Source organism: Podarcis vaucheri, assembly GCF_965113315.1.
Source record: "Podarcis vaucheri genome assembly, chromosome: 15".
NCBI lineage: Eukaryota > Metazoa > Chordata > Lepidosauria > Squamata > Lacertidae > Podarcis > Podarcis vaucheri.
In genome coordinates, this window is record NC_138753.1 from 18,358,276 (window position 1) to 18,386,114 (window position 27,839).

The 27,839-nt window shown below is 42.5% G+C and overlaps 1 protein-coding gene and 1 long non-coding RNA gene across 7 annotated transcripts in view; one reads left to right on the top strand and one right to left on the bottom strand.

Moving 5' to 3' along the window:
• Nucleotides 1-26,133, top strand: NFRKB (nuclear factor related to kappaB binding protein). 6 transcript variants are annotated; one of them, XM_082201134.1, is made up of 28 exons: nucleotides 5-150; nucleotides 2,099-2,242; nucleotides 2,835-2,935; nucleotides 3,627-3,782; nucleotides 4,821-5,022; nucleotides 5,596-5,723; nucleotides 6,530-6,704; nucleotides 7,687-7,788; nucleotides 8,369-8,442; nucleotides 9,455-9,539; nucleotides 11,042-11,243; nucleotides 12,079-12,187; nucleotides 12,867-12,993; nucleotides 13,988-14,053; nucleotides 14,875-14,954; nucleotides 15,039-15,082; nucleotides 15,988-16,048; nucleotides 17,087-17,261; nucleotides 18,891-18,997; nucleotides 19,506-19,629; nucleotides 20,355-20,434; nucleotides 20,676-20,896; nucleotides 21,409-21,697; nucleotides 22,110-22,382; nucleotides 22,775-23,563; nucleotides 23,894-24,000; nucleotides 24,713-24,848; nucleotides 25,193-26,133. In XM_082201134.1, exons 4-28 carry the CDS (start codon nucleotides 3,648-3,650, stop codon nucleotides 25,313-25,315), a joined length of 4,014 nt encoding a protein of 1,337 aa, XP_082057260.1. In that variant the 5' UTR covers nucleotides 5-150; nucleotides 2,099-2,242; nucleotides 2,835-2,935; nucleotides 3,627-3,647; the 3' UTR covers nucleotides 25,316-26,133. The 6 variants fall into 6 exon arrangements, with proteins under 6 accessions (XP_082057263.1, XP_082057260.1, XP_082057265.1 ...); XM_082201139.1 differs by having other exon boundaries at nucleotides 15,991-16,048; XM_082201135.1 differs by lacking the exon at nucleotides 5-150 and adding an exon at nucleotides 218-239.
• Nucleotides 25,799-27,839, bottom strand: part of LOC309519902 — a 2,642-nt gene continuing 601 nt past the window's right edge. The window contains exon 2 of the long non-coding RNA XR_014214059.1: nucleotides 25,799-27,804. This is a non-coding gene — a long non-coding RNA (uncharacterized lncRNA). The remainder of the gene's footprint in view (nucleotides 27,805-27,839) is intronic.

Below are 27,839 nucleotides of genomic sequence, written 5' to 3' on the forward strand. Positions count from 1 at the left end.
GCGGGAGGCAGGGGAAGGCTCAAGCTTGGGCGCGCCCACGGCGCGCGCGCGCCTGGAAGGGGAGGCCTCGCGTGCGTCGGCGCATGCGCTCTCAACCACCACCACTACCACCACCTCGACCTGGAAACGGAATGCCTGAGCCGGGTGCAGGTGAGCGGGGGTTCGAGGGGGGTGCGCGCGCGCGTCTGTTTGGAACGCGGAGGGGCCGGATCCTCTTACTCACCTCAGAGGCCTCTGAGGTATCAAACGGGGCAGGCGCGTGTGGTGCTGAAGGTCTCCTGTGGGTCAAAGTTTGAGGGGGGCACTGAGAACTTTGGGGAGGGGGCGCGAATATATATACCTGAGGGAACGTGGGGAAGGTAGGGGCAGGATAGGGAGGCGGGTTTGTGGGGGGCAGGAATGAGGTGCATGGGGGGGGGAACTGTCTTTGCTCGTGGGCCCTCCCCTTGCCTCCCCTCCTCGCCTTTTTTAAGAGTGTAAGTTCCTCGGGGGCAGGGGGCTGCCTCTGCTCTTGCCTGTGCAAGCCTGTAAGGTGCACAGCCTAACCTGGCTCTGCAGACAATAAAGGCTGTTGCTTCATCAAATTGTTGGCAGTGGGAATGGATTACCAGTGTAGTTGACAGGCTAAGCTTGTATCATGAGGGAAATTCTCCCAAAGGTGGGTGGGTGAGGAAGCATGTGTTTTAGGGGGTTGGCCACAATTATTTTTTTTTTGCGCTGGCTGAAGACGCATCTATTCGTGCAAAATTGGGATGCCCGCTTCCCACTGTCCAGCCATGCAGCTCCCAAAAGCTGCTCCTATGAGAGTCAGGTGACCTTCCAAAACAGGATGGGATTATAACATAGATGAAGGATTGTTGTTGTTGTTATTATTTATAGCCTGTCTTTTTCCTAGACCAGGGCTCAAGTTGGTTTATAGAAATTAAAGCAGGGCAGGTGAAATACGGAAAGCTAAAAATACATTAAAGGTAACGGTTCAAAAGTGGTTAAACTATAGGAGAATTAAAACAATATAAAACAAAGTCTGTTAAAATGCACGTGAAAGTTGGTCTCTAAGGTGCTACTGGACAATATATATATATATATATATATATATATATATATATATATATATATATTAAAATGCAGATTGTCAAAACAGTACTACTAAAAGCCCTTTCCTTTAAAAACAGTCTGTTCCCAAGAGCCTGCCAGAATAAAGCAGTCTTCAACTGCTGGTGGAAGGGTTGCAGTAGAATCAGTGGAAGTGGGGTGCCTTGTACGATGCATGCATGTAGATCTTCCTAGCATCATCATGGAAGTGGCAATCCCCTGTTCTCTCTTCCATGAAGGAGGGAATGCTTCTTCTAAGATGAAATTTGCAGTGGTGACTGTTTTCCAGACAAAAATTGTGGCAATTTTTTCATCAGAACATTTTGGAATGTTTTGAAGAGAGATCTAATTTAGCATGTCTGTTTTATTTGTATTAAATGAACAAAGTTCCATTCATTGTTACTAATGAACTTAAGAAGTGGAAAGCATTATTTGGAGAAATACAGCTCTGAAAAATTTTCTACCCCAGATTGTATGACATTTAGAGTGTTGGACTAGGACATGGGAGCCTAGGGTTTGAATCTCCACTTGGCCATGCAGTTCATTGAGTGGCCTTGGGCCTGTTACCATCTCTTAGCCTAACCTAGCACACAGGGATTTTGTGTGCATAAAATGGGAAGGGGGAGAACCATGCACACAATCTCAAGCTCACTGAAGGAAAAGGTACCAGAAATTTACCATGTACAGTTCTTATAATTATTTGTGCTAAACATAACTCTTAAAATCTGTTCCTTAGTAACTTGGCAGCATATTATATTAGAAGATTGCAATGCTTAAAATTGGTTACAGATTGATCTAGATTTTGGAAATGCATTATTTTTGCTTTTCTGTATTTTATTTTTGTATATTATTGTGGGGCCTTATGAATTATCACTTGGTTGTTTAATTTGCTTATACTGTATGTTGCTCATCGTAATCCTCTGTTTATTTGTGTGCCGCTTTCCTGATGAAATTATTCCCAGAATATTCAGACTGGTCAAACTAGCCATGCTTTGCTTTTTGGCAGCAAACCACAATGTGAAACCAAGATTTGTTGGTGCTTTATGAACTGTGGCTTGTTTTAACCATCATTTGGTGTCATGTGTGAACCAAACAGCCTTATTGAATCTTGGTTTGTTTCGCCACTGCGATGCTTACCAAGCTGCATGAGGTAAGAACAGCTAGAAAACAAGCTAGTGGAATGAGCTGTACATTATGTGCTTGACTATGAGACAACTCTTGATTTGTTGAGCAAACCATGGTTTAGATAGAGCCAGTGACTCTTCCTAATAAAAGTAGAAAGATGCATGACCACAGAAACTGAATGCCTTGTTGTTCTCATTAAGTTCCCAAGTTAATGAACGTTAACCTAGACTGACCAATGTTACCCAAGACTTAGCCAAATGGTAGCAAGAACCCCAGCAATGTGGGCAACCAAATGTTCTTCTGGGGCTGAAGTGCAAATTCTCTGTTTGACCAAAAGTGTGTTGCAATTTTTATTGCTGGCATAGCAGATAAACTTCTGGTTCCCCCTCCCTTTTTTCTTCAAAACATTGATGAAGACAGAGACTTTATTTTTTATTGTCTGAATTTCTATCAAAAGATAAGTGAGGTGTACTCATTTTGATAAATTGTTTTTGTAACGGAGCACCAAAAAACCCCACCATTCAGTGGAAATTTGTTTGGTTTGGCAGTATTCAATTAATAAAATACATTGTTTTAAATGTGACTCTTGTTCATTTGAGAATAAATCTTTTTCTCAGGACCAATATATTTCAGATGGCAGCTATATGTCTGCTTCCATCCTCTGTAACTGATGTTCCAAGTCCCTAGCTGGAGAAGGTGGGTGTTCTACAAATAAAAGGTAAATATCACCAGTTGCAAGTAATGAACTTTCCTTTTTAGTAATTCCTCAAGACATGGCACTGTAATTATTTTGGAACATGAATTACATTATTTTGCCAAATAGTAATGTATTTTTATTATTTCGGTTAAATGTTGTTGTTGTGACACTGAAATTGTTCTGTATGCATAGATGTAATTCTTTAGATTAGAAGCTGTTCTATAATCAATAGTTACACCTTTTATTTACTCAATCATAGAACAGGCTTGCAAAAAACACATCTCTCTTGGTTACCTGTAACTAAGAAAGACCTCCTGTTGACCAGGCATTCTCTGGCAGCAGTTCACACTTTGTCTATTATGTTTTTACTTTCCTTCCACCACACACAAATCCTGAGGAATTCAGCAAGGCTTCTTTTTCTGCTTCCTGGTAAGCACATATGAGCTTTTTTTGCAAGAGCTTTTGTGGAGAGGGACAGAGAACAAACTATACTATACTGTAGTAGAACAGTATGTTTTAAAGTGTGAAGTGTTAAACTGGGCTTTTATTTTCCAAGAGCAGTAAGAGCTACACACACAAACATGATTTTCAAATAAGTGCCAACTGAGTTGGTCTGTAATAATAATTAAATATACTTTATTTAAAATTAAACCTGCTTATAGTGGAATTGTGAAATAGCTTCTTGGTTACAGTAAGTTTCTTTTTGTTCTAGTGTTTCATTAGGGCATGAACAATGGATTCTTTGGACCACATGCTCACTGACCCATTAGAGTTGGGGCCATCTGGAGAAGGAAATGGCACACAGATTATGGAGGATTGCATGCTGGGATCCATTCGAATTAGCTTGCCAGAAGATCTATTGGAAGATGTAAGTAGAACTGGAGTAACCTTTTTTCTTCCATATAGTGTAAAACAACAGTGTGATCTGAGAAGGAACCATTGCTATCTTTTGGAGGAATAATTCAAAAGTGGTGGCATCTCAGCAAACATTTGATAACTAAATTAGACAGGAACAGCTTCAAAAACATACCTCTGAAAAGCTCACAAGTAGGACATGAGAGAGGCAGCAGGGTTTTGTTACTTGGGCAGCATCCAGTCCTTGGGTATATGGCAACTGATGTGAAGGAAACCCAAATCATGTTTCTTTGCTTTCATTGTCTGTAAGAAACCATTAAGTAACCCAATTTGCATGTCCTGATAAGCCAAAGTTAATTGCGCATCTCACTTCTCATCATCCTTGATCATTGGTTGTGTTGGCTGGGGCTGATGGTAGTTGGACTGCAACAACATTTAGAGGGCCAGGTTTCTGACCCTGGACGTAACAGTGATTGAGTGACATGTTAGTGCATGCTACCTGATCGCTGCCTGCTTAGTTCCTCCCTTGCAGCAGGCAGGAGCAACAAGTTATGAAACATGGATTATCATTATATCTATACCTGGGATCATGGTATTTTTTCCCAAGCAAACAACGCTCGTGAAGCCTTGTTCATCATAGTTTGTTCAGGAGAATCATAGATCTTAAGTTCAGATCTAATGATAAGCCAAGCTTCAATGAAGCATGAGTGATTGTGCAGCATGCATAAGATGCTGCCTGTTCACAGTAAGTCATTATACACAGCTAACCTTGACGTGCAAACTACGCCATTGGGTCTGTAAACTCAGAGCCTTTCAACAGTGTTTAATGGAACATACTGTAACTTAACAGCTTTTCCTGCTAAAGAACAGGTTTTCTTAGTTTATATTATCAGTCCATAACAATTTTCTTTTTTTTCTTTTTTGTATAAATACAAAATTGAGGAGCTTTATATGGTACTGTTGCATTTCTCAAAAGTGGAATTTTTGGATCACATTTGAAGGATTTTATTTCATTCATATCTCTCTCCCTCTCCCCCCCACCCTTCTGTAGCCTGAAATCTTTTTTGAAGTTGTCAGTCTTTCAACATGGCAGGAGGTGCTGACGGATTCGCAACGAGAACACCTGAAAAAGTTTTTGCCTCACTTCCCAGAAAGCAACACTGAACATCAGAATAATCTTATTCTGTCCCTGTTCAGTGGAGAGAATTTTCGGTTTGGGAACCCCCTGCACATTGCCCAGAAACTCTTCCGCGGTCAGTGGCAGATTTGTCTGTATTTTAACCTGGCTTCTTGACTTTGTTATGTAAGGTGACAAGTTGTAGGTCCTGAAAGTGGAAGTCACCTTTTCCCTCCTAATTATAGGCTGCTGTTTGTGTTGTAGTGCTGTACATTTGTAAGTGCTCCCATATGCAATACATTCACACTCTGTGTCTCATCCAATCTCTGTCCTGTCCTGCAGTTTGAGGGGGTGGGGAGAAGGGAAGGGGAAGTCTATCCCATTTCCTTCTTTCTTTGTGTGTGTTGAAATTATTCATTCGTAAGTCCAGCATCAGCAATTTGCATTATCCCAGTTCCCCTTTCTATGTGGTCAGGGTCCCATTGACAGGGTAAAAGTTAGATATTCAATTTCTTCTTGATCCGTAGTAAAGTGCCTTCTACTCTACCCCAATACACATGATTATTGCATAACCGTTTTTTTTGGTGGGGTAAGTGCCTTCCTTCTCTTGAGATCTGACATGTGGCAGCTTTTGGATAAAAAATGAAAAATAGCTTTCAGGCAGCAGGTTTCAAAACAGCAGTAACCATGGTACATGTTCTTGTTACAGATGGACACTTCAATCCTGAAGTGGTGAAGTATCGACAGCTTTGCTTCAAGTCTCAGTACAAGCGCTACCTCAGTTCCCAACAGCAGTACTTCTACCGGTTGCTGAAACAGATCCTTTCCTCCCGGAATGTAAGCATTTGAATAAACCAAATGTTCCGTAGAATATAAGATTTAGTGCAGTATTTGTCACTAAGACTGGAGAAATCTCTCATTTGGTTGCCCAGGTGTCTTCACACAAGGCTGGGATTCAAAGAACTATGAAACTAGCTCTCGGCGCTTAAGGGGTCTGCATGCTTGAGGTTTCTTAAAGAGCACCATTGTAACTATGAAAATAGAAGCTGCCTTTAATGCATATGGCCATTCTGCCATCCAGCTTGCCGTGGTTTCCTTTGGTGGCAGCTGTCTGGGATACAGAGCACTCTGAGAACCATTTCATTGGAGGTGCTACCAGGAGTTAAAGCATGTGCATGCAAACCATATGTTCTAAGTCTGAGCAGTGACCCCTCCCCTATGCCACATACCAAAGTAAATAATATTAGAAAATAAAGGGACTTCTGAAAGCCATTTATGTTGCAGCATGGGAGTCTCCTTTTAAAAGTTGATTTGCTTAAACCTTTTGGGAATGTTCAATCCTTTCTGCATACAACTATTAGCTTTTTGGATCCCGGCCTTTGTAGTGGCATGTATTGACCATTGCCTAAATGAAGTCATGTTGGTTCCTAAGGCTTTGATTTTGGTCCCTGAATATTAGAACTCCTCCATCCTTGCATATTACTCATTAAGAAGATGTGTATCTTGCCCCATCCACTTGGCTGTCATGGTGACTTACATGATGGGCTTTTGTTTAAACGTTACAAAATTAATGTATATGTTTCTTGTAAGTCACAGGAGCTTAGATGGAATTCAGCATGTTGCTATGCATACGTCTGTTTCAGCATCTGTTGGAGCTTGCTAGGAAAGGTGGTCCAGATCTGGCCCTGAAGAGGAAATACTCAGCAGCTGCTTGTGCTGCTGAGGAACGGGACCGGCGAACACATCGACGGTTCCTGAAAATCCTCAGGGAAGTGAAAGAGGAATGTGGAGACACCACCTTATCCTCAGATGAAGAAGGTAATGGCAGGGTATTCTTTAGAATAAACAAAAACTTCTTAAGCTTTTGTTTCCTGCTTGGCAGGGGGTTGGACTCGATGGCCCTTGTGGTCTCTTCCAACTCTATGATTCTATGATTCTATGATTCTAAGTGAAGTGTGGATGGAGAAGTCCTTAATGCTGTATCAGCTAAAAACCTGAACATGGAAATCAGTGATGATATACACTTGCATATGTACCAGTTGATGGGAACCATGGGAGGGCAGAGTGCTCATGGTTTCCCACAGGAATCCTGTTGGCCACTGTGAGAACCCCAGACATGTGTGCCTATAAAGATGGTGCAACGTCATGGATATTTTTATTTGGACCATATAATACTGTAGCATGACTTTAATGGAAGATGGGTTATAAATGCTAGGCTGAATGTGCATTTGCTGATACAGGGGAAACTTTGTGCTCTAAGCATATTCATGTTTAAGATTAGGCTAATCGTACTTTTTAACATCTGTAGGACTAATGTCCTTCTAAGTATGTGTGTATCTTCTGGGTGATCTTTTCTATCAATGTAGTTCCCCTCTGGTGCCCTCTTCTTAAACCCTGTTCTGCTTGAGAAGTGAGCAGATCTTATTTCCAGTTTGCCTTTCTCAACATTTTTACTATCCTTTAACTAAAATTATGCTCACAGAGTTCTTTATTTTGGGTGCTTTCTAATAAACCTAAATATTTTTCTCAGTCAGATTAACATACTAAAACATCATGGCTGGCTTTATAAGTTTTAGAGCTAGAATTAGGAAAATATCCTGATTAACAGTACTTCCCCTTTCTATGGCCTTTCAAATAGAGCCATACTTTTTCAACTCAGTTGATTGAAAAAGCAAAATTACTAAATAACTTGGATGTATGAGTGCATCTGCTGCCTAGAGAAATGAGCCTTGTGCTCAGGTTTGTGGCTTCTGTTCTGCTACTATCCCTGTTGAAACCTCACTATTGTGTTGCATTTCAGATCTGAGCTCCTGGATTCCAAATTCTCCAGCCCATTGCCCAAGCCCTACTGTTCCTCTCAGAGTAATCCCCACATTATCAACCCAAGACATGAAAACAGCAGGTAAGCTCAAGTGGTATCTCAGTCTGACTCATCTTGAAAACTTTATACATTAAAAAGATGTTTTCTCACAGGATTTTCCTTCTTAGTTTTAGAATTTAGAAACCACCTCCTTCCATTTTTAAAAGACTGTTAAAGGCCATTTTCTTTTCCTCCTGTGTTGGGCATTATTGCTCTCAAGCCATGATCCAACCTAGTTTTCCAGCCAGCTTTATTGCTTGTTAGCCAGTCAGGCCATTCACATACACAAACAATAAAGAGAGCAACAAAAGAGGTACATATAAAATACATAAACCATACTAAAATACAATTAAAATTGTACTTTTACAACTGATTGACATGTATTAACATATATTGCCAACAATACACAAATGTATTGGCATTTTGCATGTAGTAGCTGCCACTATATTAACGCACATTGACATACTTTTTTTTTTTGAAGTGTCAAGGCTCATTTTATATCTTCTTAATTAACCATCTGCATTATGCCACCAAGTGAAAATGTCTTTGTTTTACAAAATAAAATGTATTTTAAATAGATTTACAGCAAACTTTTGATAGCATTGACTTCGTTTTCCCCTAGATAAACTGGAGTTTGGTGAGAATGACCTGAAGATGATACTGAAAAAACATCATGAAAAACGCAAGCGCCAACCTGTAAGCAAACCATAAGGAGGCTACTACTTCTTAGTACTCTTTTGCTAGTGCCTCTTTCTGCAGCAAGGGACCCAGAGAATAAGGCCCTCCTCCTTCCTTGCTAGCAGTCCTATCCTAAAGCATGTTTACTTGGAAGTACATTCCACTGTGTGTAGTGGGGTTTACTTCCAGGTAAGTGTGCATTTGATCACAGCATGAATATGTAAGTTTGGGGTGTTCAGGTGGAAGAGGTTGTAGTGGCAAGTTGGGAATCCAGCCTATATCCTGGACAGGGTTTGGGATACTTGAGACAATTTGGAACCTGCTGGAATGATGTACCTTAGCTGCATGATGGTGTAATTTGGTTTTTATTCTGACTTACAGAAAGCAAGACTGAAAGTTTAAGCAAGGGGTGGGGGATCTGTGGCACACCAGTTGTTGTTGGAATCCAGTTCCCATCAGCCCCAACCAATATGGCCAGTGGTCAAAGAAGATTAAGGAGTTGTAATTCAACAACATCTCGGGGGCGAAAGTTTCCCCATCCCTGGTTTAAATAAGAAGCTGCACAAGCCTAAGCATGTTTACTTAGAAGTAAGTTTCATTGACTTAAATGAGGCTTACTCCCACTGAAGAGAGTTCGGGTTTATAGCCCAAAGACACTTGGTGAGAATGACCTGAAGATTTCTGAGTACAGGGGAATCCCTGCTTATGTGGGGGTTCCATTCTGGGTTGCTGCACACATCAGTGGGATGTGTGCAGGTCTGTTCTGGCCCACCCTGTCCCCTTTCAACGCCAAAAACAATGCATGTGTCAGTAGTCACGCACGAGTGGGGAGGTGCTTGTGTTCAATTTTGCTTGAACTGTAGTTTTAAGTGGAGATTTTCTCTAGGTATATCTGGTATAAATAATAATTTTTATTGGCAAAACAATAGGAAAAGCAATGTATGATAGTTCAGTCTCAACAAGTGTCTTTCATTCTCCAGTTTTGCTTTATGGTTGTTCTCCTTGTTGAATGTTTCTTTGTCCTGTATAGAGCCATCCTGACCTCATGACTGGGGATCTGACTCTGAATGATATCATGACACGTGTGAATGCTGGTAGGAAGGGATCCTTGGCAGGTATGTGAATCAAGTTCAAGGCTGCTACATGACTGCATTTTTACTATTTTCTTTAGCTGGAGTTGTTAGCAGATGAACATCTGTCACTGTATCATTCAGTTTTTACTACCAATGGGAGCTAAAACTATAAGTAAATAAAATGTGGCAAGATTTGCAGTGTCACTTGGTGATAGTCAGGGAGAGTCCACAATAACATGATGCTTTCCATATTGGGGATGCCCTTTGCTTTTAAGCAATCATTTCTCAGACAAAATAAATTTGGTTGAAATACTATTCCTGCATTGCAGGGGGATGAACTAGATAACCCTTGGGGTCCCTTTTTTGAGTTCTCCATATCTCATTTTCGTTTCAAAAGGAGGCTTGCTTGCACATCTCTTGAAAATGTGTTTAGGAATCAAAATAGGTAAAGGTAAAGGGACCCCTGACCATTAGGCCCAGTCGCAGACGACTCTGGGGTTGCAGCGCTCATCTCGCTTTATTGGCCGAAGGAGCTGGTGTACAGCTTCCAGGTCATGTGGCCAGCATGACTAAGCCGCTTCTGGAGAACCAGAGCAGCGCACGGAAACGCTGTTTACCTTCCCGCCAGAGCTGTACCTATTTATCTACTTGCACTTTGACGTGCTTTTGAACTGCTAGGTTGGCAGGAGCAGGGACCGAGCAACGGGAGCTCACCCCGTTGCGGGGATTCGAACCGCTGACCTTCTGATCGGCAAGCCCTAGGCTCTGTGGTTTAACCCACAGCGCCACTTGCGTCCCAAGGAATCAAAATACTATGTTTGTATTTATGTAAATGCAAAAAACATTGGGTTGGCTTGATCATATTTGCTCTTTTGGTTAATTATACTTGCCTGCCACATCCTACAACTGGGTTCTATTTCATTTCAATTCATGCAAGAAATCCTCTGATTCTAAACCATATTGGCTGTGATTCACAATGTTTTTAAAACCATGTGCCTACAGTGGTGCCTCGCAAGACGAAAAGAATGCGTTCCGCGAGTCTTTTCATCTTGCGATGTTTTTCGTCTTGCGAAGCACGGTCCGTCGCAACTGCGCCTCTTCAAGTGGCTTTTTAAAAAAAGCGCAAGACGTTTTCATCTTGCGAAGCAAGCCCATAGGGAAATTTGTCTAGCGAAGCAACGCAAAACCGAAAAACCCTTTCGTCTAGCGAGTTTTTCGTCTTGCGAGGCATTCGTCTTGCGGGACACCACTGTAGTTTGCTTTTTAGCTATTTCTTGTAATGTGATCAAACCATTTCTGAATTCCTTCAGCAGCAGCTCTTGAAACAGTGTCAGCAGCTATAACTGCTGTAAAATGGGGTATTACATCTTTTCCACTGAGAGCTTTTTGTTACTCTGACGTGGCAGAAGAGGCGGTCACACTTGCACTTCTGCATTCTTCCATAAGCTAAAGTCTGGGCAACTGTACCTCTTGGCTGATATTTGACACCCTTCTTAATTTGTAATGTGCAACTTACAAATTCTCCCTCTCTTTTGAAACTGAAGCTTTGTTTGACCTTGCTGTCCTTAAAAAGAAAGTGAAGGAAAAGGAAGAGAAGAAGAAGAAGAAACTAAAAGTGATTAAATCAGAAGCAGAGGATTTCTCTGAGTCCCTTGGCAACACTGAAGGGATGCCTTCAATGTCTCAGAATCCATCCCCCATCCCGCCTATCTGGGATCCCCCATCTCTCTCATCTGTTAAAGAAGAGTAAGTTCCTTCCAGAAGAGAATGCACACAATGGATGTGGTCCACAAATTACACAATGAGGCATATTTACAACAAAGCCAGTTCTAGTCACACTGGAATGAATCAAAATAGAAAAGTTCAGCACAAAGAAGCTTTTTTGTCTTGGTAGAAGTGATGCAGCATAGTTAATACAGCCCATATAAATTGCATGTATGAATAAGGTGTCTTTCTATATTCTGGGTTGCATAGTGGTTGAAAATAAAATGCATGGTGTGCAGTAATGCAGCAATGTAATTTAAAGTCAGCCTCCAGGGCACACGGGCACATGAAAGATGGTAGGAGGAGAGAGTGTAATTTGAAAATATACATGTAAATAGGCTCCAGGTGAGGAATAATGATGTTGTATGTTCCTCTTGTCAAAAAGTTGAAGATCCATCAGCGATTAATGCCTTTTTGCTGCCTTCTGGTGGTAAGACAGAGTCATAACTTGCCTCAGCTATAAATTCATTAGATAACCTTTAAACCAAAAAATTGTGTCATGAAAATAGGTTAGTATTACCATATCTTACAGCAGGCGTTGGGGAACCTGTGGCCCTCCAAATGTTGTTGGACTCCAACTCCCATCAGCTCCGGCCACCATGGCCAGTGGTTAGGGATGATGAGAGTTCAGCAACATCTGGAGGCAGGCCACAGGTTCCCCACTCTTGTCTTACTGTTTTGTTTGTAAGATTGCTGAAATATTGTACATGAAAGTACTTTGAATACAAAGAAAGAAACAGGTAGATATGCTAAGCCTCCTCATTCTCAAAATTCAGTTAAGCCAATTCAGTTAAAGCCAGTTCATCTTCTGTCAAAGGCCTCTTGAAGATATCAAGCCGTGTCTTGGAGTAAATGAAATATCCTTCAGCTTCTTTTCTCTGCTTCTGGAGATTCTGCTTCTAGAAGGCCCTGCTAGTCTCTCAGTGGTAAGAGTTTTTCCTGGACATCTTTCTTGGGAGTTGGATGGATTAGGATATAACCCTATTTATACACTTAAGTGGAAGTAAGTCCAATCAAATTCAGTAGGCCTTACTTCTTTTTAAAAAAAAATTAAAAAGAATTTTTGTGTGTTTATTGGAATGGTGGAATACACCTATTTTGATAACTTGAATATTTGGTTGCAATTAGAAATGACACTACAGAATTGCAATACTGGTCCAACAGTCTTGTCTTTACTTCCCCCCTCCCCCAAAGCAAGAAATAGGATGAAAATGCACCAAGTAATCAGAAAGCACTAGCAGGCATCGGTTAATCCAAGATTCTAGCTAGTGGGCCTTCCTTCTAAGTTGATACGTTTAGCCTAAGAGTGTTTAAATTGGTGCCTATTCATTTGTTAAAACAATCTGTTGTTTCTTTTTTGTATTTGTTGTCCTTCATTTTGTCCCCACCAAGAGATCCTTCCAAAACTACGGTTTTTAACCATCATTAGATAGTTCATTTCTGTGGATTTGCAGTCTTTTTGATTCCATCTGCTGTGCTTTGATTTGGAAGTGCTTTATTTATATTTATTGATTAAAGTATTTCTGTCTCAGTTGTGATTTCCAAGATGGTTTGGGATTTCACTAGTATTTCTCATTATCACCATCCCTCCCTTCTTTTGCTCAGCTTGAGGATAAAGTCATGGATTGGCAGTCTTCCCCTGCCAGCACATTAAATAGTTGGTTCTCCTTCGCCCCCAACTGGTCAGAACTTGTTTTGCCTGCACTGCAGTATCTCACAGGTGACAGCAGAGGTAAGTCCCACTTTTTTCCAGGGTTTTTTCTTCTTGAGCTGTGCCAAGAATGAAGTAAGTTGGCTATCTGTCATGGCCTGTGAACAGCTATTGCTTATAAAATTGCATTGTGTCATAGATGGCTTAGATCCAGCCCTTTCTTCCTGTTCTCCTTATTTATGATGGTAGCCACTTGATGTGAAATGATAATTTTTTGCAGAAGGGATACATTTCTTTATATCCAGATTGTTATCTTCCAAATTTGTTCCCTTTAACATCTGATTCTGTTCCTGAAAAACTTAATTCAAAAGAGATAGCCAGCAACCTGTTGTATCTTTGAGTTGAATCCAGTGAAGTAATTGCTTGAACGGAATGAGTTCTGCTTGCACAACAGAATTCCTTCCCACCACCTGCTCCAAATGGTATGGGGAGCCCTCAGAACAGATTGTGTGGGTGCATGGGGGAAGGAGAGGGGAAAGTTCCATTGCACAAGTGAAAGTTGTTCCACTTGCACAGTGACTACATTGATTGCAGCCCCACATCTTTTGTACTGTCATGGCAAGGTGGCTCTTGGAGACGATAGCTTGGGTTCAGATATGCCCAGCCACTTCTGTACATGGAAGGGCTATTTCCATCTTAGCAAAAGAGCATTGCATAAGAAAAGTGAACTGAAATCTAGAGTTGATTTCATGCAAACCCTTGTACAAAGCTTTGCACAAAAGCATTTACTCTCCCACGCCCTGGCTGCTTCTGCAGAGGGGAATGCAGACACCTCATGGATGGATGTGACAGAGCTCTAGGTACCTAGCTGCACAGAGCCTTCTGGTGGTGGTTATCACCAGCACTAATGAACAAACTGATTCCACTGAAACTTCTTGAGTCCTGTCTCATACTTTAGAATAAGGTGTACCAATAGCCAACAGTTGACTATCTCATCCTACAGGAGACAATTAGAGACAAAGGGTATCCCAGTAATGTCTAAACATATGAAACATTACGGTATCTTTTATTACAGATGCTCCTTCCAGTTTTTCTCCATTTGTTGAATTCAAAGAGAAAACTCAGCAGTGGAAACTGATAGGTAAAGTAACTTTGCTTCTCTGTCCCCTCCTGTTAATAAGTCTTGCCTGCTGTTCTCTTGAGGCATTTAGCTTCCATTTGGAGCTGGAGCGGCTGAACATCTTCTGCTTCATCCTCTATTACTACCCTTATACCTGTATAGTCCTATGTGTATAGTAGACTTTTGACTATATAAAATCATTGTGTATGTGTGTGTGTTTAAAAAAACTTCTCTTGCATGGATCTTGCATTATGTTACCTTCCCAGTTGTCTACTAAGAGGCAAATAAATGTTGCTTTCCCTATTTTTTCACCTCCTTCTCTGTCACGGCCAAGGCTTTAAATCAGCTTCAAGGACTGGAAGACTTCTTTGAGATGTATCAGTGCAATCCCAATTCCAATTGTATGACAAGGGAGAGTGAAGACACACTTGCTGACCACTCCACTGTGCTCCTGCCTGCCTCACTGCACTGGAGTTATGTCTATGCTGGGATATCAGTTCTGCTGGTGGAGGCTCCCTGTGCAGTTTAGGACTGTGCAGTACAGGGGGCTTCCAGGAGTCACACAAGCTCTGTGCTGCAGACATTCAGCCCTCCAATAAGTGGAAGGCAACTGGGATGCAGCACAGCATGTGAGTCAACAACTGTAGTCACACTATGCGCCCCTGTCACAATTGGAACATTGCAAGGGGGAATGCATTGAAAGGCCTTTGCTTCATGTCCTTTTGCATAAAGGCCCTGGCTAAGGTGGGTTCACCCTACGTCATCTTTAGTACCTCTACTGTAGCTCAGATATCAGCAGTTGGTAACAACTCCCCTTTCCTCTTTTTCGGTTCTCACCTTAGGCTCTTCACAAGACCATGAGAAGGAGCTAGCAGCACTCTTCCAGCTCTGGCTGGAGACAAAAGACCAAATCTTCTTCAAGGTGAGAGAGGATATTTGTAGGAATGTGGCAGCATCCCAGCTGGCTTGTCCAAGGTGCTGACAAAAATATTTCTTTCGTTGGTAGGACAACGAAGACAGCTCAGATGCCACCACACCTAATCCCCGAGTGTAAGTATATATTCAGTTCAGAAATCTGCTCAAGTGTTAGTTAGGGTTACACTTATTTTTTCCTATTTTGAATTTTATTACAAAGATGATTATATCAGTTAATGTGAAACAAACAAGTTGTCTAAAAAGAAAGCTCAACATTAACTGATACTCAAATGTGTGAATTACATTGTTCTGAAGTGTGGTTCGTTTTTCCAGTCAATAAATATTGAGAAATGAGCTGGATTCTGCTCCTTTCTCTTGCATCTGTCTTAGTTTATTTCTGACTGTAAAATCTTGGCTTGCACTGATCATGCCCGAGGCAGGAGGAAGTTGGCAGGAATACTGAGTGTGCATTGGACAAATTACACTCTTCCCATATATTCTCCCTATGATTTCAGTGTTGGGCTGCCTTTTACTTCCAAATATTAACTGCTGCATAGGGTAGCTAGCTGTACTTTGCTTTAAAAAGCTTTCACCAAAAGAATTTCAGTATTTAGCAGCAAATGAATGCATACTTGCCAAGAAGTATTAACCTCCTTTCTACATTACATTTTATCTTGCTCAGGTCTGAATAACATGCTGCTCCTTGCATCATGACCTTTTGCCTTATAATGACAAAAGGTAAATCCTAGAAAGGTGATTTGTAATTTTTTAAGAAGTGCCGCAAAAATTCTCTAGCAGAACTTGTGAGGTAATCCAGGTTGCTAGATTCTCTTTTTCTTCTTCTGTTACTTGGACAGCACCAACACTCAAAAGTATGTACCTTCTGGATACAATTTTCCTTCCTCCCCCCTTCTCTTTCACAACCGTCTTTTTAGTTGGTTTGGGGATCTGACTCTGAAGGGTTCTGATCAGGTTTGGAGTGAACCATGTAGGGGAAGGCGGATGTATGCACTCCAACCTCATGCTGTTGTTTGTTTCAGAAGGACTGACTACGTAGTCCGGCCTAGCACTGGGGAAGAGAAACGTGTTTTCCAGGAACAGGTGAGGATGACGCACATTTTGTCCCATGCATTGCCTATGCATTGCCAGGATTGGATGGGGAAGTTTTATTTTATTATTTGTTTATTTAAACAATTGATACATTGCTTAAGTGCAGTAGTCTCTAAGTAGTTTACAAAGATACAACGGGTGGGTGGAAAACATTTAAACCTATAAAATCATTTAAAATGCCTACCTTCCAATTTATACATATTTTGCTTTTCAGCTTAAGTAGTCCATTTTCTGAGTAAAATATTCACCTGCATCAGTAACTGTCAGAAGAAACAGAAATTCCTAATGACAAATAACTTTATTTCATTTCAGTTTCTCTCCTTTTTTCAACCTGTCTTCTTAAATGTTTTTTTTTAAAAAAAGGTACCAGCACACCATTTGACAAGAGGGTGCTTAAAAATTAGGTAGCAGAAAAGAATATAAACATTTAGACAACCCTAAAAACACACAATGATTGTGTTTGTTTTGCTTCGTAGCATTAAGGTCTCAATACTAATGTCCCAGTAGTTGCATTGTATGTGCTGGCTACATTACATCACCTAGCTGAGTCTTGCTCTTTACTGTAGGCTAAGCCCTGATCTTTGTAGCAATAAGAGATTCCACATGAGCTGTTGGGCTTTATAACTTCTTATGCAGACATTGGATAATACTGGCTTGTGTGGAGGCTTGGGGGGGGGATAATAATAATTGGGCTGAAAGATATACACATTTCTCCTCCATTTGTCTTTACCAATATTATCAGTATTATCTCTGACCAGAATTAATATTTGAAAATGCTAAACTGAGAGATGCTCGAAACTAAGCGATTAATGCTTAGTATAAAGAGGTTTGCTGCCTATATGCTCCTCAGTATACATGCCTGAAATATAAGCAGTTGCCCTTCCTAATCTTTACCTTCCCCATAGCATTTGGTATTAACTCAGTTCACATTAAGTCTTAGCCATAGATGCTTATCTAGAAACCTGCTCTGTTTTTTTGCCCTTCGATCTCTTGCTCATCTGGGCACTTCTCTTTCTCCAACATGTGCAGGAACGTTACAGGTACAGCCAGCCCCACAAGGCCTTCACCTTCCGCATGCATGGCTTTGAGTCGGTGGTCGGCCCTGTGAAGGGTGTGTTTGACAAGGAAACTTCTCTGAACAAAGCCCGAGAACATTCTCTGTTGCGATCAGACAGGCCTGCATATGTCACCATCTTGTCTCTTGGTAAGTTGACATAGTCTCTCCCCCCCCCCTCTCTCTGTGTGTGTGTGTGTGAGAGAGAGAGAGAGAGAGAGAGAGAGATTTCAACATGTTACAGTCTTTTTTAGGTTCGCAGTGACAATAGATTGTAAGATGAGAGGAAACAGCAGTGCAGTCAAGCTTTAATTGTTCACAATGATAAACTGTTATGTTAGTCACCTTGAGAATTAGACACTAACAAGGGGAAAAAACTATCCTAAATAAAGGAAGGTCCCAGGTTCAATTAATGGTGTTTCCATTTAAAAGACCCTTGGAAGTAAGACTAGGAAGACTTCCACCCAAGACCTTTGTGGCCACTGCTATCAGTAGTGACCAAGACAGGTAATAGCACTCTGTTTCTTGTGATCCCTGGCAACTTGTATACAAAGGCCTGTTGCCTCTGATACTGGAGGTAATTAAGACATAGCCACCATGTTCAGTGGGTGCTAATCACGGTGACTATATATATCCCCAGTATTGGGCAAGATGCCTCTGACTGCCATGTGCTTGCAGAAGGATATTGTTGCACTCATGTGTTGCTTTGTGCTTCTCATAGGCCTCTGGTCACTGAGAACAGAATGTTAGATAGGCCTTTGGTCTGATCCAGCAGGGCTCTTCTTATGTTCTGGCACTACATAGGGCAGCTTCATGGTTTAGAGAAAAAGATTGCAGTGCAAAGGCTGAAGATACGAAGCTCTCTTATACCAGGTCAGAACATTTGTCCCTGTAACCTGGTATTGCCTACTTTGAATGCCAGTGGCTTCTTGGAGGCCTGTCTCCTCTCCTGCTGCCTTTTTGGAATGGGAGATGCCAGGGGTTCAGACTGGTTGTTTCATGTAGGGAAGCACAGTCCATGAGGAATTTCTGTAGCCAGGATTAACAAGGGACCAAGTTACAGCATAACACAAGAAGGGAACAGAGGGAGGAACAACCTGTGGTGTGGAATAAGCATGCCCTTGGAAAGCCTGCAAGTAAGAAAAGTTTGTTAAACTTGCTTAAAATAGGCAGAAACCTTTCAGTCTGTTTGAGGGAACGATTACACACAGTGTGTGTGCCCTCCCATCAGATGTCAAGGAGATAAAGAACTACACAACTTTTAGAAGACCTCTGAAGGCAGCCCTATATCAGGAAATTTTTAATGTTTGATGTTTTACATGTACTTTAAACTGCCCAGAGTGGTTGGGGAAAACCAGCCAGATGGGTGGAGTATTAATAATAATAATATAAATAATATAAAAAATATGTGGAAGAATGAGAGAGAGAGGAAAAGAAACAGAAACAGGAGACATTCTTATTGTTCTGGTAGAGAGCTATACTGCAGGGTTTGGGGATGTAGCCCAAGATGAAATGAGAACACTGGCAGAAGATGAGCAGCAAGGAAGTCCAGATTTATTCTTAAATCCAGCTGCTTTTCTATGTGATAAGGAGCCAGTGACCTTGATGATTTCTTCAGGGTGTGGGACTGCTATCCAGAGCAAGTGTTCAATTGGTTTAAAGCCCTAAGTTAAAGTTAGGAACCCACACAGTGAGTGGAACCTGAATGGTTCAAGTGTTACTTCAGTCTTTGTGTCAGTTGAGGTCTTCACAATGCTTTGATCTTTTTTGCTGTCTCAGTTAGGGATGCTGCTGCCCGTCTTCCTAATGGAGAGGGAACTCGTGCTGAGATTTGTGAGCTGCTTAAAGACTCTCAATTCCTCGCTCCTGATGTCACCAGTGCTCAGGTAAACTGGGAGAACACAGAGGCATTTTCTTTTCAGCGTTCCTCTCTGATGAGAATTTCTCCTATTGAATGGAGAAGCACCTTGTGATTGATTTTTAAGGTCTACAATTCCATAGCTTATGAGAGTGATAAAGCTGTAGCCTAACTTATGGAGTTGGCGGTGCTTTTTTTGTAATGACATCTGAACACTGAAACAACAGTTTTTGGTAGTGATGTGTATAATACACTCCAGCTTGCAGGTGCTGTCATCTTTGTTGTAGAACTACGGCACTCGAGGAAGCTATACATGGTAACGAGTGGAGGTCTGTTTTGATCTAGATAGACTGAGAGCTTGATGTATGTTTCTCAGATGATTTGCCATCTCAGTATGGGGCTATTTTAGACATCCATTTTGCTTCTAATTGTCATGCCCCTTTTCTTCCTTCCTGCATGTGCAAAATATATTTGCTATGATGATTCTGAGCTGATCAGTTTTGCATCCTCCATTTAATTGTGAATTCTGTTCTCAGGTTAACACTGTGGTGAGTGGTGCACTGGATCGATTGCATTATGAGAAGGATCCCTGTGTGAAATATGACATTGGACGTAAGCTATGGATATACCTACATCGAGACAGGAGCGAAGAGGAGTTTGGTGGGTGTTCGCTGGAGGGCCTTACAGCAACCAGATTGCAATATAATGGATAGAGGTGGCCTTGCCTTAAATGAAGAAGAAAACTGGCGCTGAATTTTTAAAATCCCATTTCAAAAACTCACAGCATTCTACAAATTCAGGAACAGGGTGGGGGTGAGGTGTAGTTCCAACTCCCAGTCCTGGAGAAGGATCCTATATCCCCACATTGTTACTTGGGCTAACCTTATTGTGCAAGGATATAGGCTGTTGTTCATGCTTTAGGGTACCCACATATACACACACGCAGATACATATCCAATTTTAGTATGTATTTTCCCCCTAAAGGTGTATTTAACTAAAATCCTTGCCAACTAGGAAAAATGAGATATAAACAAGTTTTGTCCTGTTTACTGTAAATTTTGCCATTATTGAGATGGAACATGTAATTTGCCTCTTGTTCCTGACTGAACAGCAATCACTTTCTCTTATTCATCATTCAAATTGAAAGGCATAAAAGCCTCCTTCAGGGGACACATTTACAGAAAATGTCATAAACATGCATTTCATGCAAGACCTCCCTCTTCCTGGCTGGCAAATTATCTAGTTTGGTATGTTTTCTATTGATCACAGAGTAGGAATTCTTGGAAGAAGAAGCGTATTTCAAGGAAAAAGAGAAGCTGGCTTCATAGGTGGGCAGCCTCACTCTTAGCATCTGTTTGAGAACCCTTCCTTATTCTTCCTTGCAGAGCTGATTCATCAGGCTCAGGCGGCTGCAGCTAAAGCTAGAAAAGCCCTTCAGCAGAAGTCTAAACCTCCTGCAAAGATAGTAAGTTGCGCAATGTAAATACATGGGGCACAGATTTTTAGACTGTCCACTGTTTTGGTTGAATAGGCTTGCTGCCCAATCTCATCTCAAGGGCTTATTTAATTATCACCAATAGACTCAAGGAAAGCTCTGGTCTATCCCTAAACAGCCCTCTTCCCACTCGCACAGGGTTGTCTGGGCTTAGTGCATTTCCACCCCCACCCTGCCCCCATTGATGCCCACTATTTTGTTGCCTTTGCAGAAGTCCAGTAGCAAGGAGAGTTCAGTGAAAGTGGCTACTAGTGGCACCTCTGAGCCTAGCCAGCTGAGCCTTAGTGATTCCAGCATGCCACCAACCCCTGTGACTCCAGTGACACCCACTGCCCCTCCGCTTCCAGCAATGCCCATCTCACCACCGCCAGTCTCCGTGGTTAACAAGAGTTTGCCAAACGTTGCATCAGAGCAAGCTAAACCCAACCAAAGGTAAATCCTTTCCCTGTCTTTGCAAAAAGCAGGGGTGCAACTGTTCACAGGATTTGGGTGATAGATATCTCTAGTGAGTAGGGAAAATACAATTGGGGGTTGCTTTAGGACCATCTGGATTTAAGAAAGAAATTCAGCCAGTCTGTTATCCTAAGCAGAATCTTCCACAAGTGAACCTTCCCCCAAGTGGTACAAAAAAGGAAGACTATATTAGCAAAACCATTCAACTTGGATTACTTGCCTGAGTGGGCCAGGGAAGGTGAAAATCACATAGATATTGCAAATCAGTTGTAAAAATCTGTTTATGTAGTCTTGCAATGAATTATCTGTTCAGTGAGCTATTTATTGTTCGGTTGCAGCTAAAATTATTACCTGTCAATACACGTTTTAAATCCTTGATTGATTTTGGTAGCTTAAAGCAAAATAGTGAAAACTTTGCTTATTGCTGGCCTGTTCTAGAACAAACTTGTGCTTTTAAGTTAATCAACTTACTCTTTTCAACTTATTCACAGCATCCTTCTGGTGTCATCTCCCACCATGCCGCAGCTGGGGACTTTGCTCTCCACAGCACAAAGTACCCAAGCACAAACTGGGCCTCAGCAAACCCCCCCTCCTCGTGTGGCCAGCCACACATCTTCCTCAGGACTCCCACAGGTTCGAGTGGTTACAACACAGTCCAGCCTCCCACCTGTGTCTCAGCCAGCCCCATCAGTGATCCAGCAGCAGCAACAGCCCCCACCAGCACCTGTTCTTCAGGTCCATGCCCCTTCCACTTCTGCACAAACCAAAGCACTGCCTCAGGTGAGGGCTATCTCTGTGGAGAGTTAGCCAGAAGTAAGAATTAGCAGTCTTCTTCCCCAGTTGTCATCTGAATTATGTGAATTATGGCCTATGGTCATCTCTTAAGACACATCATACTTTTTGCAAGCACGTAAATCCCATGGGCAGTTTAGAACTGAAGGAAAGCCATGCAAGTGTACAGAGAGAGCGTGATTGGAAGAGAGAGCATTCCTGAATAAAATAGCTTTTAAAGGGCATTTGGAAGAGAAGCGTTTGGAAAGAGTATCCCCAGTAGTTAATTCTGCAAGGGTGAGGACTGTCGCCTCGGGATTTCTAATAATGTTAGGGCATCGTGAAACTGAATAGAAGGGTGTTGCACCGAATAGGCAAAAAGACAACCACCTTGACGACATCTACTTTTTCTTGTCCCTAGGCTGTCAACACTGTCACGGTGAAAGCTCAGACCAGCCCAGTCCAGGTGCAAAGGCCAACAGTTTCTGTCACAGGACCAGTCAGTGTTGCTGGGACAGGGATCTCGGCAGCTCTCAGCCCTGCCCCAAAGCCAGTGACCAGTTCTTCAGGCAGCTCTGCCCCCAACTCCTCCTCTGTGTCTCTTTCGTCGTCATCATCCTCCTCCTCTTCGACTTCCTCCTCTTCATCCACCACAGTCCTCCAGAACGTAGCTGGCCAAAATATCATCAAACAGGTGAGGAGCTGTACCATACTGAGAAATGGTTTTGGAGTATAAAAGCCAGCCTATGCTGATCAGATTTGAGTCCAGTGAGTTCAGTGTTCTGGCTCCAGCTGTGGCCAGCCAGATGCCCTTGAGAAGCTGAGCACAATGACTTTGTGCTTATAAAATCCCAATGGGTCCCTGCCCAAAATGCTATGGCTGGCAAAATATACATGGGCATGTGAGCAGCTGCTGAAAATCTTGCCCTTTCCTAGTAAGCTTAGTTTGGCATGCCTTGTTTTTCTTTAATGGAGCTTGGCATTCATCCATGCACCCAGTGCTGTATAGCATTCTGCCGCAGAAATGGTATGTGTCTGTGTCTGTCTGCAAGAGAGATATTCAGCACAATACATTTTTCCTTACAGGTGGCTATTACTGGACAGCTAGGGATGAAAAACCAGCCTGGGAGCAGCATCCCGCTTACCGCCTCCAACTTCCGCATCCAAGGCAAGGACGTTCTGCGCCTGCCTCCCTCCTCGATCACCACTGATGCAAAGGGACAGACAGTTCTCCGCATTACTCCTGACATGATGGCCACCTTGGCCAAGTCCCAAGTCACCACTGTCAAACTGACGCAAGACCTCTTCACTGCTGCAGCCACTGGCAACACTTCTGCCGGCAAGGGCATCTCGGCCACTCTGCGTGTGACTTCCAGCCCCATCCAGTCTTCTGACTCTCCCGCCAAGACCAGCACGCCCACCTCTGCCTCACCAGGCCCAGCTGGGCCCACAGTGGTCAAAGTTACTCCTGACTTGAAGACTGTGGAGTCCACTGGCTCTGCGTTCCGGCTGATGCCTGCTCTGGGCATGACTGTGGCAGACCAGAAGGGCAAGGCCATCACTACGGTGGCATCCACTGAAGCCAAGCCAGCTGCCACGATAAGGATTGTGCAGGGGATGGGGGTGATGCCACCAAAAGCTGGGCAGACCATTACAGTGGCCACGCATGCCAAGCAGATGACTGCTGCCTCGTCTGTGAGCGTCCCTGGCACAGTCCACACCTCTGCTGTTTCTCTGCCAACCATGACTGCTTCTGTGTCCAAGGCGGTTGCTGTTGTGTCAGGGGGGGCAGGGACGCCCATAACAATAGGAACAGGGACCACGACTATGCGACAAGTTCCAGTGAGCACCACAGTCGTCTCCACCTCCCAGGCAGTAAGTCATCCCTGCAGCGGATAGATAACCCTTTGGGTCCCTTCCAACACTACCATTCTATGATTCATGTTGTTTTTTGGAAGGATAAGATTGATTGACAAGCATCCGTTTCTAAGTGGGGATGCCACCTTGTCTGTCTTAAGTAGGCTCTGACGTATGGAAGAGCATTGAATGCCATTAGCAACAACTGTGTATGTATTTTGTGAATCCCTCAGCATCCTGAAAACTTTAATTTGTGGGATGGCCTTTCCCCCTGTTCTTGGTAACAGTGTGGCAGAGAGGTGGTTGCTGAACCTCTATAATTTCTGTCTCTGATGCTTCTTTTCCCAGGGGAAGCTGCCTGCCCGTATCACAGTGCCCCTCTCCGTCATAAGCCAGCCTGTGAAAGGCAAGAGTGTAATGACGACCCCCATTATCAAAGGCAACCTTGGGGCCAAGTGAGTAACACAGGAGGATTCTGTTCAATCTTCAGGACTGCATTTGTGTATGATGAGCAACTATTGCAGATCACAATTAGATTAATGGAAGGCCTAGCCAAAAGGACTTGAAAGCACTCAAATTTGAAAATTTCCTCTTAGTCACAGAAAATGAGTCAAACAAATTCTGCCTGTAGGAAGTGCTAATGGACACTACTGAGTCTTGCTTCCCAAATCCAACTAGCATCCGATGAGTTTACCAGTGTTGGTGGTGTTTCGATTTGGATACCTCACATACCCACCTTCTGGGGTTGCCAACTTTTCAGCCTGCCCTTTTAGCTGTGGCTTTGACAATTGCTTGGTTTACAGATGTTGGCAGGTGGGAGCGTTTCGTTTCTAAGCATGGAAAATCTGTCCCTGCTGGTTTTTTACACAAATTCAAGCTGCCATTTTAAAAGCTCAAAAGAAGGCTTGGTTGTTTTTCCTGCTCTCTGCAGACACCCCTTGGAAGGGGGAGGGTAAAAAGTGCAGCTGGTGGTTAATCCTGAGCACAGGATTGCATTTAGACACATTCTTGTAGCATATTCAGAGTCTGAGGGTGGTTCTGACCAGTACTGAAAGGCCAATGTGGTACAAACACACTTTCTAAGTTCTGCTATTATGCAAGGGGCACCTCAGCAAGATCCAGCCCCACTCTGTCACCACTAACTTCTTAATGGGTTTCTTCCAATAGTATCAGCGGACTGGGTAGAAACATCATTCTCACCACCATGCCAGCTGGGACGAAACTGATTGCTGGGAACAAGCCAGTGAGCTTCCTGACCGCACAGCAGCTACAACAGCTGCAGCAACAAGGCCAGGCCACACAGGTAAGGCCTGTATCTCATTTCCCCCTTATCCTCTGTTGCATCAGGACTTTGCCTTGACATGGCACCGTCCCAACATCATTGTGCCACACAAATGTTCTGATTATTTTTCATTTTTGAAATTCAAGTAAGCAGCTGAAATTTGGTGTGTGGGTGTGTGTGGGTCCTACAAATACACTTGCTGAAACATTGGAACTGGTAACTTGAAGACAAGGGCAAGATGGGAGTGGAGGGCTTTGCTTGATTACAGTTCAGTTCCCAGTAGTATTTATGTTTCTGCAACATGGCAAAGGCTGAACTGAATGATTAAATGTATTTTCTTTCCTTCTGCATGCTGTTTTGCACAGGTGCGAATTCAGACACTTCCAGCCTCCCATCTCCAGCAGGGAACAGTGTCGGGCTCTACAAAAGCAGTCTCCACTGTTGTCGTGACAGCAGCACCATCTCCAAAACAGCCACCAGATCAGTAAATTCAACGGCAAGCTGTAATTTTGCAAGAGTTACTCCAGCCCTCTTATTCTATTTCCACCCAACTAGGGCTTGCTAGAGTCAGACTCTACTTACCCACAAGTTGGTTCCTGATATTTTGGAAGCACTTGTGGGAAATGCCCGTTGTTTGGTTTCTGTTTGAATAAGCAGAACCCCTAACACAAGCATCCTGGAGTGCTGCATTTTAATAACCTTAACACCTTCATGTTAAGTTGCTGGACCCAGCCGTCCTCTCAGAAAGGCTGGTCTCTTTTAATTTTCAACCTAACAGAATGTAAGTTTCAAAGAAACCTGCTGAATTAAGGCAAAAAGGTCTTAGAAGAAATGGACAAGTTATATTGCGCCGGACTTCAGTTTTATCATTTCCAGGGTGGTTCTTATGGACGTTCTGATGCTGGATTTTTAATATTTGGTGCCTAAGCTTTCACCTGTTTATTTGATAATTTCATTCAGTTTTTTTAAAAAAAACGAAGATTTTCTTGACAACTTTCCCTCTCTGTGCATAAACTTCACCTGTACTGCTTTATCCTCTTCAAACTAAGCATTTATATAAGGTGGTATAAAATTGACCTTATGTGACATGCTCAACATTATGTGAGATACTCGGAAGAAGGCCTAGAGAGAAAGAGAAGAGGGTATTCTAAACTGGTTGTGAAAAAGAGCCAAAAGCAAACCCCTCCCCCGGAGAAGCTTAACACCTTGGACTTTATGTGACGGGGTAGTCACCTTTTGGTATGAAAAGCTAAAGAAAGCTTGACACCGTGTACCAAGCTCTCTTCATATAAATTCATTTTACTGATGTTGATTATCACTATTGTCTTTTCTATTGTTAACTGAATCTCTTATCAAAATGCATTTTATCCAATTAGGAACCTTTACACACTAACAGGAAAAAAATTATTGCTCAACACACCCACACATATGCACATACTTTTTATATGCTATCTCTGCAGCATTGGAATAATAAACAGATTGTCAGTTTCCGTTTCCCCCTTTTTAAAATGAGCAAATTGTGCTTATTAGAACAAAGTAGAGGCAAGATTCCAGGGCTGCTATTCATGCACAAAAAGATCGTTTTGAGACAACGTGGGCAAAATACAGAATAATATTAAAGGAGATTAAACACATTATTTGGTAAGGCCTTTCAGTTGCTGAGGTAGCTACTCTTGGGTGTCCCGTCCCCCCCCCCGATAAATTTGACAAACACCTGCCATTTATCGTTTTTAAGGCCAGCTAAGTTTATAGCCATCTTGATTAACAGCATCTGCTACATTCAGAATCAAAGAAGGAGAGACTCTGCCGTCTGCTGCTCACATGCTGTGACTTACTATTCCCTTCTCCTATTTTACGAAAAAGCAGTGTAACGATAGAATGCTGTAAGTTACTTTACTCAGTTTCCAGGATTGCAAAGTACTGATTGTCTGTTGTCTAGTTCAGGAGTGTTCTGTCTTGAAGTAACATGGCACAGCTACTTTGGAACTTGACAGAGGGAAGTTTTGGCCAGTAGAAGCTGAAATTGTGTATGTTTGAATTGACCCTGATTTCCTGGTTAACTAATTAAAGGATATTTTTCACTGGAACCTGACTGGGCATTTAACTTGGCCTATCCCTTCCAGTCCAACTGCCTAAAGCAAAAGTGGACAAACTTAGTCCTTTCCTCTGTGGTTTTTTGCTGTCTTTTTAAACCCACATTTACTTGTCAGGTGCATTTATACCCCTGCCTTTCCACTGTTCTTAAGTGCTGTGGGTAACTTAAAAAAAATAATCAAATAGAGAACAGTTGGCAGGTAAAATTAGAAGTGGATCAGTGCAGGAAAACTCCCATCAGCCCAATGAGGTAAATGCTTCTTGGGATGAAACCTGTCTTCCAGCAGGTGGCAGAAAACTAAAAGAGAAAGTGTCAACTCTGTACCTCCCAAGAGGCAGGGTTCCAGGCGTAGTTGCCAAGGAGCAGGCCTTCTCCCACTTTCCAGCTGCTCACCTTCAGGATGTGGAGAAGAGCCTCTCCTGCAAATCTGAGGAAGTGGGCAGGGGACAGTCCTCCAGATATCCTGGACCTAAGCCCTGTAGGGCTGCAAAGGTAAATCACTAGCACCTTGATGGAAATGGACTGGAAGTTCATGCAGTGGATGTAGAAAAGGAGCTCTGCTACCAAGGATAAGCACCTGCCCAAAGCCCAGCTGCTGCATTCTGGACCAATAGAATGTTCCTAGAGACTCTTTGAAGGCAGTCCCGTGCAGAGGACTTGGTAGTCTAGTCCAGAACATTGACTACTGGGAAACTGCTTTTGTAAATAAATGGTAACTATTGTTTGGAGGGCACTGACGGAGAGAAGTTTTGAGTTTTTCCCACTTTCAGTGCGGTACTACAAACTTCTTACTTTACATACACTGAATAAATAATAGTGTGGGAAGAGGCCTTTATTTCTAGATTACATTGATGAAAACTGAATTGTTTTCTTGTTTGAAACCTGTGATGGGATGATTAGCTGCTTGTGCGTAAAAT

What these genes read in the sequence shown, in the direction of transcription:
- NFRKB (XM_082201137.1), top strand. Translation starts at nt 3,648, where the DNA reads ATGGATTCTTTGGACCACATGCTCACTGACCCATTAGAGTTGGGGCCA. An exon ending in AAAAACGCAAGCGCCAACCT is followed by an intron (nt 8,443 to 9,454) that starts GTAAGCAAACCA and finishes TGTCCTGTATAG; the next exon opens with AGCCATCCTGACCTCATGAC. An exon ending in TAGGAAGGGATCCTTGGCAG is followed by an intron (nt 9,540 to 11,041) that starts GTATGTGAATCA and finishes TTGAAACTGAAG; the next exon opens with CTTTGTTTGACCTTGCTGTC.